The sequence below is a fragment of the Aulonocara stuartgranti genome (genome assembly GCF_965226115.1).
Source record: "Aulonocara stuartgranti genome assembly, chromosome: 2".
Lineage (NCBI taxonomy): Eukaryota > Metazoa > Chordata > Actinopteri > Cichliformes > Cichlidae > Aulonocara > Aulonocara stuartgranti.
The window spans coordinates 25,309,898-25,324,381 of record NC_138940.1 but is presented as its reverse complement, the minus strand read 5'-3'; the positions used below and the strand labels follow the sequence as shown (position 1 = coordinate 25,324,381).

Below are 14,484 nucleotides of genomic sequence, written 5' to 3'. Positions count from 1 at the left end.
TCTGGAGTTCTGAGTGGGAGGACCAAAGAGAAAAAGACACATAGGCAGAGGGGCAGACAGACAGGGAGAGAGATGGAAGATAGGGGAGACACATGGATGGAGAAGAGCAGAGGGAGCAACACAGATTGCAGAAGGAGACGCAGAAGCAAAGGAAACAAGTGAACATTTCTCCGAGTGAGGTCAAGCCACTCAGTAAACAAGCAAACAACGATAGAGGCACGCACAGAAGAGAGGGGGGGTGAAGGCGGTGTAAAACAACAAAGTGCCTCAGTCGATTGCCTACGCCTTACTTTGTCTCCCCACATGAGTTACATAAACACAAACAAAGGCCTTTAAATCCAGCTCTGCTTTTTGAGGTGGAACAGTGACATGTGCTTAGGTCTCATTTGTTGTTGATTAATGCAAAGTTAAAAAGAAAAGAATATATTAGGAATGTAAGAATATATCATCCCTTTGATCGAACTGAGCTGTTGACCATAATTGTCTGCACACTGACGTCCACTGCTTTACATTTAATTATGGCAGAGATGCTACTTTGAAGATTTCCTTTTGTCTCTTAACATCGCAGCTCAAATTAGTCAAGCTCAGTGTCACAGAACTCATATATAAGAGCAGATATGAAGAGGTTTAACTGGGAGAGGATGACATAGTAACTAAATAGCCTTTGGTTGCTTTTTCTTCTTCTTCTTTTTATGGTTTTGAAAACGCTGGACCTAAAAGCAAATCTTGCGCAGAATAATCAGAAGATGACTTTTAATATTGTAACTTTGTCGCAGGATCCCAAGGCCGATATCACAGAGCACATCTCCCCCCACCCCCCAATCTCCCACATGGCGTGCAGGTTTTCCTTCCATTGTGACATGTGAAACTGAGAGCACCGCTCGCAGCGCCTGGCCAGCGATCCATTCTTCCTGGACAGATTGATGGGAAACAATCAACAGAATATACATCTTGCTCGGGCACAGCGTGTCACAAGCGCTCATCCTGGACACCTGGACTTACATCCTGGGCAACGGCGCTGAGGTAAAACACCAGAGGAGGGACTACTGGCTGATAGGAAGTGAAACATCAGGAGGGTTGGGGAGGTGTATGGAGCTGGCATGAGACATACTGTCTGTGTCCTCACTTAGCATAAACAATCAGTAAACAATGAATCATCAGTGAGGGCTGCGATCGGGGCAGCTTGAAGCTACACTGCTTGATGACACACTGGCTCAGCCTGCTACGAAAGGATGCCCGAGTATCCTTCACTGAGAGGAGCTGGTGTGTCTATTCAATTAAGAGCAGCAACACGGGCAGCTGTGTATCACATTGGCTGTGAGAGAGCACTTAGTGGGTTGCGCACATCAGAGCACGGGGAAAACAAAGCCTCTCACACACTAACACACACAGCTTTGCACGTCCAAATGTATAGCATCACACTTGGAGGGGCACGCGCACACACATGCTCTTCACGCCTCATTTGAAAAGCAAATTGAGCGCATCTTCTAGGGCGAATCATGGACTAAATCCTGGAAAACGTTACTCTTTCCTCACTTGCAGTACACCACACACACACTCGCACATGAGGTCCTTTGCATGTGCAAATATATCTTCCTTCTATTTCACTCCCGTTCTATCCCTATCTCTCTAACCTGCAATTTCCAACACCAAAAAATGTCTTAAATAGCTCTCAGAGAAGTAGGACGCTACTCATTTGGGTCAGTTCTGGCCAGCCAAACCCCTCCATTCTGGGACAGAACAAACACTGACACAAAGGCAGAGGGAACAGCCAAGGAGAGCAGCCAGGTCAAGCGGGGAATGTCAAGCAGTAATGACAAAGCAGTTTGGAGAGAAAATAGAGCTTACAACGGTGCTATGTGGCTCCGGCCAAAAATCAAACAAAAAAATCCCAAAACCCTGGTGTTGTGAAACTATGAACTTTTCACTGTTATGACATTTGTAAATTATGTTTTATATGGACTAATAAACTGGCTGTTACCTTCATTCAGCAGGGGGGAGAGAATCAGCTTAAATACCTATAAAGTGGGATTGCAGCTCAGTTTTAGTTTATTGGGGGAAAGAATTAAGCAAACAAAAACACACAAACACACACATGCCCACAAAAAGCATTAATAAAATAATGTGTTCAACATGTACCTAATTGTTTCCTTTCCACAAAACGAACTTATCCAGGGTTAATTTGATACGAAGTAACTCACCCCCCCCCCCAGAACAATTCCCAGGCATAAACTCTGAGAATTGCGTGGCAATTTATCGCAAATAAAAGTGAGACAGCTTTTGGGGGGAGGTTGTAGGTTTGTATGAGAGAGAAAGTGGCAGCGCTGTTTTAGAGGCTCCTCGACCTCCAAACTCCCTGCTGTCAATCAGCGTAGCTGCCCGTACCCTGGGGACATGCTTTCCTCCAATGCAAGGGGGGGGGGGGGGAAGAACACAAGCAAACAGATGCAAAAAGCTGCAGGTCAGTGTACATCTGTGCATGCTATATTTCTGAACGCCTGTGGATTCCTTGCAACTGGGCATGCGCGTGCCTGCATGTGCACTTGGGCTGGAGGCAGCTCAGGCAGCTCTGCAAGGCCGTTAGCACCTGAGGTAGGGGAGTTCTGCTTGCATATCGATGAGCCGGCAACTTCGCCTCTTTGCCCCCGAGCCCCGTTCAAACAACCAGATCCAGCTAAGGGCCAGTACTTTTCAAAGCCTCCCATAGCATCCTGCTTAAGACTGCACAAAAAAGAAAATGCACATTACCCCCCCCCCCACCAAAAAAAAATAAATAAATAAAGAAAGAAAGAAAGGCAACAAATCAAGCCAAGGCGAGATCATAAAAGTTATGACGGAAACAAAAAAAGTCGCTGGGGAGACAGTGCAAGACAACTTGAACATGCAAGTGTCACTCCCAGGGTGTTTCTAGTTTCTCTTTCCCTCCTAGAGAAATGCCAAACTACTGATAGGTGGTCAGATGGACAACAGAAAACCAGCTGTGAGAAAAAAAAGGGAAAGAAAAAAAGAATCACAATCTTGCATAAAATAAAACTGACCCAAGATGTGGAAAAGAAAAGCAAATGATAAAGACCTTCAGGTGTCAGCGTGTACAGTGAGAGGATCACTGCGGTGCAAGTGTGAGCCTTCACCTTCTCACTAACACAGTCATGGATATGAAAATGAAACTAAGCTACGGGGACGGAAGGCACTGCCAGTAAACCGCATTAGCATCAAATGCAAATGAGAAGGGGGCTAATGGCTGGACAGGTGCAGACTGGGCCTCTAAATGACACACACACACACACACACATATTTGCAGGCACACGCACACACACACACACAAATGAGATGGATGAATTAAACATGGGTGGGCTCTGCTTGGGGGGCTGGCAGGGCTGACATAAAGTCAATGACATACATTATTCACTAGTGCACGTTAGCCCAGCCAAGGCAACACATGACCTCTCACCCCAGGAAGTGCATCCAAACATAACAACCAAAACAATAAGGGGGTTCCCTGCTTGCAAGAGAGGGACCTGAGATAAACTAGCCATACATGAGCCTGGAAAAATGATGTGTTTAAAAAAACGCTGACCCGATGTTTATTTGTGTTTTATTTTAAGCAAAGGTGTAGACCCGACACAGCTGATAGGTGAACCAAAACCTGGTTCACAAGTGCTAACTACCCACCGTGAAGCTGAGGAGTCAGCCTGTTCCACTGGCTCAGAGAACAGGAAGCTGTCGGCCATGACATCACCCTCCCCGGGAGGAGCACTTCCTGCCCGACATTCTTCACTCAAGACACACACACACTTGTCAGGAAATGGCCTCTATCAAAACACACACTTGCTCCTGGGGAAATAACCAACACTGATGCGGATACACAAGCACAGACACGCATGCGAGGAAATGGGCCACATCAACAGCGGGCTGCAGGAGTGTGTGCAAAGGCAAACACACCAACACACCCTCAAAAAAAGAAAAGAAAAAACAGCAATAAACCTGAAATAACATTGTCTGTACATGTAAACTTGACACCGCTTTGTGCCCGTCCTGGCATTGCAAACGGAAGAGGGATTGCGGGCTACGCATGATAACCAGTGGATTCTTATCGCTGGTCACAGAGTGTTTCTATCCCACCCCTCCAGAGAGGCTCTCCCAGCCTCGGGGACACCCTGCAGCAGGCCTATGGGAGCTGGATGAGCAGGAAAGGGCTACAGGACACAGGTGGTAAGAGGCAGGAGAGGACACATGGTGCTGGAGGGATTGCCATACCCCCTCCACTGCAAATAGGGCTGACACATTTGTCCACAATTATACCAAGTGCATATACTAAAATAGTTCAGTGAGAAGACAAACATAAGACTCAGAGAGAGGGAGGGAGAGAAAAAAAGCTTTACATGGGTGAGAGGGAAATGTGTTTGTGATTTGGGGCCCATCAGGGCACGTGATAGAGCGATCATACACTGTGGCTGAATACGATTAACCCCATGCTAACCGAGAGTGATGGGGAGAAGTGGAAGTAGAGGTTTAGGGGTTAAGGGCTCCCCCTCATATTATCCTGATTCTGTAAGAGGCTAAAGTGGACCACACATGTTTCCCTGGGGAGCAGAAGCACAGGAGCATCACACCTTTCAGATGCTTCTCCTGCCCAGTGTCAAGCACAGACTCAATGTGTCATGTCAAGGTCTGACTGAATTTCCAAGAACTCGCTGCTACTGAGGTTAAATACATAAAATATGGCACGAGTTGCTTTCTTCTTCTTCTTCTTCTCCTTCCTCAGCGCTGATCCACATCAGACAGCAGAGAGAGAGATGACAACGCGAGCCACGATAGTCCTAAATCAAAACAGCCAAGAAAGCGGTACAGATTGGCGTCGCGTTAAAGCGACTCCTGCCTAAACAAATACGCTTCTTAACAAAGCATCTGAAGCATATTGCTCCTCGTAGATGCTTTAAAGCCCAAACAAATTCTCTTTTCAACAGAGGGGGTGGGTGGGGACGAGATAAAGAAAGGGCTGAGACTCTCCCGGTGAGCGAGTACAGTACCCAAAAGCGTTGCCAATCCACACTGTACCAGATTTGTTCTCCTAACAATCAAATAAGTTTCTCATTAGCTGACTTTATTTTTCCTCATTCCCGTGGTTTTGCTGCAGTGGCCTGTTTCTCCAATCTTAACGAGAGAGAGCTAATTAGGCAATCAGACCCATTACTCTTCCAGAAGAGTTAGAGCTAGCCCAGCTAATTAGGGCTGTAAAATCTAATCATCTCTGAGAAACAGCAGAGGGCTAACGAGCCCTTATTTAACGAACTAAATAACTTCAAGGGTGGAGAGGGGCTGCTGATGGTATTTCTTTATGAATTTGAAGGAGGGGAGCTCATGGTAATTGAGTCAGTTTCAGCCTCACAGTTGTTTGTTTGTTTATGAATCCCTGATTATTACAATTGCCAAGAATATATTGGTACTAAATGAGCAAACGTATAAACCCTCCTCTGCTTAATCCCCTTTGCCCCCCCCCCCCCCCCTCTTTTAAAAACTAGCTACCCCCCAACCTTTCCTAACTGCTCTCCTCTCACCTGACCTATTTTGCTGTCCAGAAAGAGTGCTCGCTGGAGAGGAAAACAGAGATATTGCTGTTGTTTTCTCTCCCCCTGTTCTAATTTGTTGTTCGTTAATGCTGCCCTCACACCTGAGCCATCAGGCGTCGGGGGAATACCGCCAGCGAGCGACCACAACACATGCTCAGTGTTGGAAAAGCTGTTGGCGGGAGGATCAGGCCGCTTCACTTAAGGCTGGTCGTGCTCAAACCGCGGCAAACCCAAAGAAAAAGTTTTCACATGGCGTCCGTGAAGACGGAGCAACGGAGCGTGCAGATGAGAAATTCAACAAGTATGCACACATGAAAAACAAAAATCAGAAATATGGCACAGAGTGATGGGCAGGCGTGTTGTCTGAGGCCACGTGGTGGGGTGCAGCTGTCTCAGGGAGCGCTGAGGTGAGGCCTTCTGCTTCAGTGGAGCGGAACAAGGGTGGCGCATGCACACACACAAACTTGAACACACATAAATATATATATTTATATATATATATATGTACACACACACTCGCACAGGTAAAAAAGTAGCTTTCCACAGAGCAGCAGTGAGAACGGGACAGCTGTGTTCATCAGATAGCACAGGTCACTGCCTCATTAACACTCACACAAATACACTCAAATGTGACAAATTCAAATCAGACATCAGATAGACTACAATCTGCCTCATTTTACCCAATGACGCAGTGGCTAGGACATAGTTGAATATCAGAAAATACATTCCAAATTCCTTCATGGAAAGTCTCTTCAGTTCTCTTTAAGTCCTGATCAGAACCGCCTTAAATCTGCACGAACGAGAACAGCTCGAGTACGAGCAAAATACCTTCCCTCGTCCTCCCGCGTGCCACACGCACACACATGGCAGAGGCCGGACAGTAAATCTCTCTGACTATAAATCCTGCAAGCTGCTGCATCAGTCAGAGGTAGTTTATGACAGCAGAAGAAAGGCAAAAGACTGTGAGTGTGTAAAAAAAAAACAACCCAGCTAACAATAGCCATCCACGAGTGAGATTTATACACAGAAATACACACACCAGAGCGTAGTAGCTGTAACCCTAACTGCTCATCAGCTAAGTCATCAGCACGACCACACAAACGCTGTTTGACCACACTTGAAGCAGAGCTCGACTGCTCCGTGATTGCTCCTCCACTTCACGCACGCAAACACACTAACACAAACATACAGCTGGAATATAATTTACTGCCGTTTCACACTTTCTGCTTACACAGACAATTATGGCTGCTCAAAAACCCCCAGAAAACAACCTGTGGCTGCTTTATTAGGCCTGCAGGTTGCAATTTCTCAGCCAAATCACATGTCAAAGACCCCTTCCAACTGCTTTCTTTCGCTAAAAATTTAAATGGCTTCTCGTCATGCTTTGTATGTTCTGCCATTATTTACTGCTCCTGTACTTGGCCCACAGCGCTTGTTTCACACACCCCTCCACAGTTATACCTGCTGCACTTGTGTTTGCGGTGACAGCGCATCATCGTGCCGGGGTCAAAGGGCAAAGTTTGCTTACCTGTCGATGATGACAGGGTCTGATGGGGTCTCGTTCCTGTTGCCACAACTCTTCTTATCGCAGCATCGACTGCAGGGGATGGGGATGAGACAAAAAAAAGGATGGGGGGTTAGTCACCTGGATGCAAACAGCAGCGAGAGCAAGATAAGGTGCAGCATTAAGGGGAGAAGAAAGCAGATGAGCATATAGGAGAGGGATGTGGGAGTAAAGGGGGCGTGAGACTTTTGTGGAGTTCAAGAGGAAGCATGGGTTGGATTTCTGTTTAGCTTGTCAAGGTAAGACTGGGGCTTTTGCACTACAGTAGGCGAGATCAGCCGGGCGATTTTTAGGCAAAGTTTGGAGGAGAACGGGAACGAGCTTGAATGGGACTGGATAAAAACTTGAATTAGCCTCCAGGGCTCAGGTTAGCTCCATTTCTGTCAGACATCACAAAACCAGACATCTTATGTTCTCTATTTTTCCTCAGTGCTCGTCCCCTCCCTCTATCCCGCCTCTCTCCCTCTCTCTCTCGCTTGTTCTTTCTCTCTCTCAGAAGTGGGTCACAGAGTGGTCCCACTGGACCTGGAGAGTAGTGCATGCCGGGTAGAAGGGGGTTGCATACTGATGTGACGAGTCCTTTCTGAATCATTTGACTGCACCGCTATGTAACAGCGTGTTGTGTGTCGTCGACACCCCCCCTTCTGTATTCCCCCCCAAAAAGTATCATTGCGTCTACCTTTCTCTCTCTTGTCTGCTCACCTGAGCCTTTGCATGTCTGTGTGTACCTGTGTCTGACTACATGTGTGCATCTACTGTATCTGTGTGTGTGTGTGGGAGGAGATGAAGAAAGACATCGAAGCAAGTGAGAGAAGGCTGGAGAGAGACTGACCCTCCCCCTGCTTTCTCAAGTCCCCCAGGACAAGAGGACTGGAGAGCCAGATCAGATTTCTGATCTCGACCGTTTCCTGCAGCATATGAAAACAAGTGGTCTAAATTGCCTTGTGTGATAACCAGGAAGTGTCTACACTTTGCCACTAGCCATTTTTCTCCATGCAATTCTTACATGTTCTTCTAGATGGCTGGTTTTGTAAGAGACAATCGCACGCTGTGTGATGCCTTTATTGATTGTGAATGCATGCAACGAGACTGTGAGAGTCCTCCCAGCTTACTACTTTTGACTGAGTGTGTGTGTGTCTTTATTTTATGTGTAATTTGAGTCTGTCTCCCTCTGCACATAGCTCACTGTCAGGACACAGCAAACTGCATGTATTACACAAACTGAGGAGGATGGGTTTGAGTAATGAGCTTTTCCTTGTCCTAATTAGCTGAACATGAGAGGGATGCACACGCGCACATACACACCGACACATACACGCACAACAGAAATAGGCCAGGGCCCGTCTCCCCAACCCACTTTGAGGAAAATGATAAGATTTCTATTGCAATTTAGCAGTGCTCCTCATGTCCTTGCCCCCTCTTTACACCAACAAAGACATCTTCGGAGTGAGAAATGTGGTATAAAATGCTTTGCGTTTTACCTGCACATGATCTCATGGGTCAGCAGCACCCGACACATCTCTGGATTTTTGTCCTGGCCCTCATAAACAATGGCCTAAAGAAAGGGGAGGGGGAAAGATAACAGAAAGTTAAAATGATTGTAGTTTACATTTTTTCAGTGGTGTATTAAGAGAAAAAAAAAAGTCAAACTACGATGCAGGGGGCAAGTAAAAAACAGAAAGATGTGTGTGCATGTGTGTGTGTCTTTCATCTGGGAGTAGTGTTTGTCTATCTGGCAAATCTGTGTATCGTGGGAATCCAGTCCTCCTGAACAGGAACTCTCTGTTCTGACAGAGACAGTAAGAGCAAAATTGTTGGTGTGTGTGTACTACTGCTCGTGCATATGTGTTTGTGCATGCACGTATGTTTATACGTGGTGTACAGTGAGCAGTTGGACTGCCAGACTGGAGTATAGTGCACCATCTGGTCCATACAGCACGGCGTCCAAAAATCTAGTCTGGTTACCCCTCCAACCCCACTCAACATGCTCTCCAGGGCTGTGATCGCCCTGCACACACACACACAAACACAATCTCACACACACTCACACACGCGTGCGGGCGCCGATAAACATGCAAACACACACGCTCTCGCACAAACAACATCTCCTCCTACTCTTTTCAATCTCAGACAAACTCTCTTCAAGCCTAATGGCACCAGAGGAAGAATTGGCAAAACAAAAGACCTGATATCAAAACAGCGCTGAAGAGGCTCACTTTCTTCGTTGTCTAATTCATCCGAGCGGTGAAATCCCTCAGTAGTGCGCCAGCCCACATGAGCTGCTCTGTATTTCTTTGTGCGATTGAATTGGCAATAACACACTCTGGGATAGTTTGTTCTGTTTCACATTGAGGAAATGAGGGTCAAGGTCCTCAAAGAGTGAGCTGGCATGCATCACTGTCTCTCTCAAACACTAACACATCGCCACGACCGAGAGATTCACACACTCACAATCACACACACACACACACACACACACACACATACACATTCATGTGAACACACACTTATATATTGCCTGTTAAACACACACACACACACACACACACACACACACACACACACACACACACACACACACACACACACACACACCCTCACTAGCTGCTGTGCAGAGGTAGAATATGAGGACACATGTCCTCTACTTTTCTGGGCCTCTGTAAATGTATTCCACAGGTAAGACAGGTCGTTTATCAAGCAGGCTGTGCTGTGCTGAAGTTGAGGGTCCCAGACACAGGCATGCATGGGGGGGGGGGGGGCAAGAGGAGGGGGTTGGTGGCTGGGTTTGGGTGGCTGGGTGGGGGGGGGGGGGTCAACAGTCAGATCAACAGAGCCAGCAAACCATTGTAGAGTTCATTTTTTGTTGTTTTTTAGTCTAAGGAAGCACGTCTTACCTGTTTAGTCATAGAGTCAATGAGACGAACATACAAGTCCTGCTCCGTCCTGATCCCTGCACACACACACGTTAAAAAGTCAAAGCGTTTACGGGCTGGGGAATCTCTCTGAGCACAAAATGTATTCTTTCTGGTTTCCCCTGCGAGCCACTTCATGGAAACGATGAGTCTAAACTGTTAATAATGACTTTCAGTATTTGTTGCACGCTGTCAGTTTGGTTGGAACTTGAAAATTCAATTTGCTGTCTTTACTGTGTTGATTTTATCTGCATAAATATTTAGTATCAACTTAAGACTGAAAATAAGCACAGCAGGAGTCTACTAAAACATAATCAATACAACTTAATTGTTCAACGAAGGAAGGAAGACTTTAAAAAAAAAAGTTTAAAAGGAAGACGTTTTATTTTGCAGCTTGGAGTTTTTTACTCCTAAAGAGAAATACACTGCGTTTATTGGTAGAAGCAAATGAAACAGCAATAAATAAATACATAAATAATACAAATAATAATTAAAAAACATGCTTTTGTTTTTTCATTTATGAGTAATAATGCAATAATTTAAAAATATCTGAAGTTATCATCTTTCATGTTGCCTGAAAGCTAATAAATCCATAGAAGAAAACTATAAAACCTCTAAACCGAAGCTCAACCAAGTGACCACCTAAAACATTTATTTCCAGAGTTTTCTCACTTGCGTTTGACGTTTCATTGACACGCTGCTTCTGTTATTGCTCCATAAAAATTATGGAAACCAAACTCACCGTTACTGTAGAGGAGCTGAAGTCTATAATGGATCCCATTGTTGGTCTTTTCCCCCGTCATTTCCTATGAAAATTAAACCAGACCCGGTAAAAGCAAGCAGACAAGCGAGCCACCTCGTCCTGGTACTTCGACTGCATGTCTACAACTTGATATATATATATCTATCTATATATATATATATATATATATATATATATATATATATATATATATATATATATATACAGTGAAATTAAGTTTTCATTTCTCTCTCACCTCTTCGTATCGAGTTTGCAGAGAAGAGTTAGAAAAATAAAAAAAAAGGAATCCGTAACTTTTAATGAGGCTATTTGACAAAGAATAAGAAACCCAACTTCTTAATAATTAATTGTTTTTTTGTTTTTTGTTTTTTTAAAACACTGTTTTTTAAATTTGTTTTTAAGCTTTGTAACCTAAACTATTCTACCGTTCTCCCACAGCTTCATTTTATTTTATTTCCTATTTTTAAAATGATACAACTTCCTACACATTTATTATCTCCCCCCAACACGACAACGCGCAATGTGTAACGTCTTCTTATTGGGCAGCACAAAAACATTTGACTATAATTAATTATAAAGAAGTCGTTGTTAAATGCTAATAAATGCAGCACTTATTAATAAGTAAAACATTTTCCTATATCGATGTGACTTCAAAGACTAATATTGAAAGTTCCCTTTTTAAAGAAAATTTAAAAAAAACATGTGAAAATGAAGAAGCTTGTCAGGAGAGCACCTGCAGGAATGGGCTGCATGCTGTGCTGAGCTGTCACAGAATATAAAAGTCAATATGGTTCTCGGTAGATGAGCGCAAAAGTTGCTGTAAATATGTGTAATATTCATTATTTTGCAGCTATGAAGAAAGTCAGAGTAATGACAAATATAATCAGAAGTCTGAAAGTATTATATTTTTTTAGGAACCCACGTCTAAAAATCACATCAGGAAAGCCTTCGGGAGTAATAATCCCTGCTGTGTGCGTTTGGTAATTTATCACTTTGACTATATTGTCAGGCGTCAGTCGATGCTTCGCTGCAATTTAAACATTGTACTCTTTCCTTTGAATATTTTATTACAGGCAGTGAGACGATGAAAATAAATAATAAGGCATGTATATATATATATATATATATATATATATATATATATATATATATATATATATATGTGTGTGTGTGTGTGTGTGTGTTTGTATATTTAATTTGCAAACTCACCTTTTCCTTCTCTACAAAGTCGACGAAAGTGGTTCTCTCTATTTCCACAGGCTGACCCTGTCTGTCGTACAAAGCCAGGACGAAGTGGAAGAAGTTGGACTTGCGGAGGTTGGAGGGCGGCTGTTTCTCGAAGTGTGCCCGAGCGAGACCCACTCCGCTGCGGACACAAGCACAGACCAACTAGCATCCAAAACGACGGGCATTGAAAAAATATATATACATAAAAATAAAAAAAAAGAATAAAATGAAGAAAATAGAATCACAGCACGACAGAAACCTGCCCTCAGATTCAACCTCATCGCTGGCAAAATTCGTCTCTGTGCAGTTGAATAAAAAAGCTGCAGTTTCATCAACAATAATTACAGAAATATGGCTAAATGTTAAAGCGTAAAGTTAAATTGCTTCGACGTACTATTTAATATTAACGTCATAATTTGGACACATCAGTTGCTCTCTCGATGGTAGGCCTGTCGTCCATGTTAGCGTCATTACTTTCTACTGCAGCTTTAATGAAATCAAATTCACTTTCTTTTATTTTGTGGGAAAACTGCGAAATTGTAGACCTGAAAAATATAATTCTATATGCACATAAGCTACTCGGTTTTATCACAACAAAATCACAACTACTACTAATAATATGAATAATAAAGGAGGAGTAAACAACAAAGTGAGCTGAAAAGTCTAAGCAAAACTCAGCGCTCACTTTTTCAAACTAAAGTTATGCTGAGGGAACATTTAAACCCCGCTCGCCCTGGAGTTTTAGTCACTGTTACAGCCCCTTCTTCCTGAAATCCGTTAAATAAAAAACTTCGAGGCACATACAATATTTTAGTAAGTCGGACTTTGAGCTAAAAAAAAAGAAAAAAGAAAGAGAAAAATGAGGGGAAAAGGGCTTGAAATGCCTGGAGGGGGAGCGGTGATTATCCCACAACTGCGTCCTCTGGGGACTCGTGCTGCCCCAAGTGATGCAGCCGCTCTCCCGTCTTTAACACCGCAGATCTGAGCGGCTTTTCTCCCCCCCATATCCCCGGTCTCCACGCCCCGCAGTCAGCGCACCGCCAAGGCCGCCTTGGGCTCACCTCTGGGCGGCTGTGTTGGCGTCCAGCACCCCGGCGCCCTGCATCCATGTCCGAACCGCGTTCATCCCGGCCACCATGGGCTCTTCTTTCATACTACTCCCACTCCTCTGGATGCTCTCGTGGATGCCAAACATCAAAACGCACCTTCACACTGTCTCTATCTCTCACTCACTCTCTCCCCCCTCTCTCTCTCCTCCTCTCCTCGGCTCCCTCCTTTCACTCTCTCTCTTCTTCTTCTTCTTTTCCCCTCCTGCCTCCCCTCCTCTTGCTTGTCTGTTTGATCGCGCTGTCAGAACGAGCAAAGTAGCGTGGTCTGTTTCACTCGGCGTTTAGTTGCGGCGTGTTTCTCAAAGTAAACAAAAGATGCGACATGTGGAAGGGAAAAAAAAGAAAGAAAGAATAAAGGGAGGCCGGGAGCTGTCAGCATCCGAGGTTAGCTGCACCTCGTGTCAGCGACTCCAGAAGGAAAACGGAGTGGGGAAGCAGCAGCTGTGTGAAGATGAACAGCGTGAGAAACGATGAAAGAGGGGGGAAGCGCAGGATGAGAGGCTGCACTGAGTTGGCGACAGTCCCCGGGATCAAGGTGCAGCTGACATAAACGCGAGCAAAAATGTCAGTTTCCCCCTCTTTCTCTCTCTTTTCTTTTTTTTCTTTGCAAACAAACAGTCCAAAGAGAAAACGAAAAACGAGGAGATGAAAACGCGTTTCGCTTTCCTTAGCTCCGTTTCCTTATTTACAAAGTCTTCCCCTCCTCTCTCTCTCAGCTCAGATGAATGAAACGGAAGATTACGCGCAATTAAGCGGCAGTCCCGGGCAGCAGCGGCTCAACTCCTCCTCATCTCCCGCTCGGGTGATTTGCGCTCTTTTTCCTTCCCTGAGGAATCACTTTGGACCATCTCTGGGATGCCAAACAGGAGAGAGGACTAGTAGGTGAAGGAGGCGTGGTCTGCACGCAAAGGGGAGGACTAGTAGGTGAAGGAGGCGTGGTCTGCACGCCTCAAACATAGTTAATAACGCGGACAATCATCTGTCCACCAACCCGACCACCACGTTGCCCGCCCGCCTGCCTTCTGTCCCCGCCTCGCTCCGCGCACTGTCCCGCCCCAGCCACTTAGCCTGAAGCTTTGCGCGCGCTCTCCCTCTCTCTCTGTGCGTGCGTGATGTGTGCGTGTTAAATCTTTTTTGTGTTTAGTGTTTAGAGCTGACAGTTAATATGTTCATGGCAATCAAACACCAGCTCCAGGGAGGAAGTTAGTTTGATCCATATAGTTTTCCGTCTGTGAGCAAAGAGAAGAGCAAGAGAAACTGCACGCCACGAAATATCCCCGCATCCATCTGCAAAAAGCCCAAACAGATTCTGATTAAATGTTCTAATGAGGATCATATA

The 14,484-nt window shown here is 44.9% G+C and overlaps 1 protein-coding gene across 4 annotated transcripts in view; it reads right to left on the bottom strand.

Moving 5' to 3' along the window:
• LOC309719694 (transcription factor COE1-like) overlaps nucleotides 1-14,105 on the bottom strand; it is a 55,656-nt gene extending 41,551 nt beyond the window's left edge. For 2 of the 4 annotated variants that reach the window (XM_082555988.1, XM_082555987.1), the window contains exons 1-6: nucleotides 13,098-14,105; nucleotides 12,019-12,175; nucleotides 10,789-10,852; nucleotides 10,029-10,084; nucleotides 8,616-8,689; nucleotides 7,099-7,167 (exon numbers count right to left, since the gene is read on the bottom strand). In XM_082555988.1, coding sequence (XP_082412114.1) covers nucleotides 7,099-7,167; nucleotides 8,616-8,689; nucleotides 10,029-10,084; nucleotides 10,789-10,852; nucleotides 12,019-12,175; nucleotides 13,098-13,231 — 554 coding nt within the window. In that variant the 5' untranslated portion in view covers nucleotides 13,232-14,105. The remainder of the gene's footprint in view (nucleotides 1-7,098; nucleotides 7,168-8,615; nucleotides 8,690-10,028; nucleotides 10,085-10,788; nucleotides 10,853-12,018; nucleotides 12,176-13,097) is intronic. The other 2 variants (XM_082555989.1, XM_082555990.1) reach the window with 2 other exon arrangements.
• Between the last annotated feature and the right edge of the window lie 379 nt (nucleotides 14,106-14,484).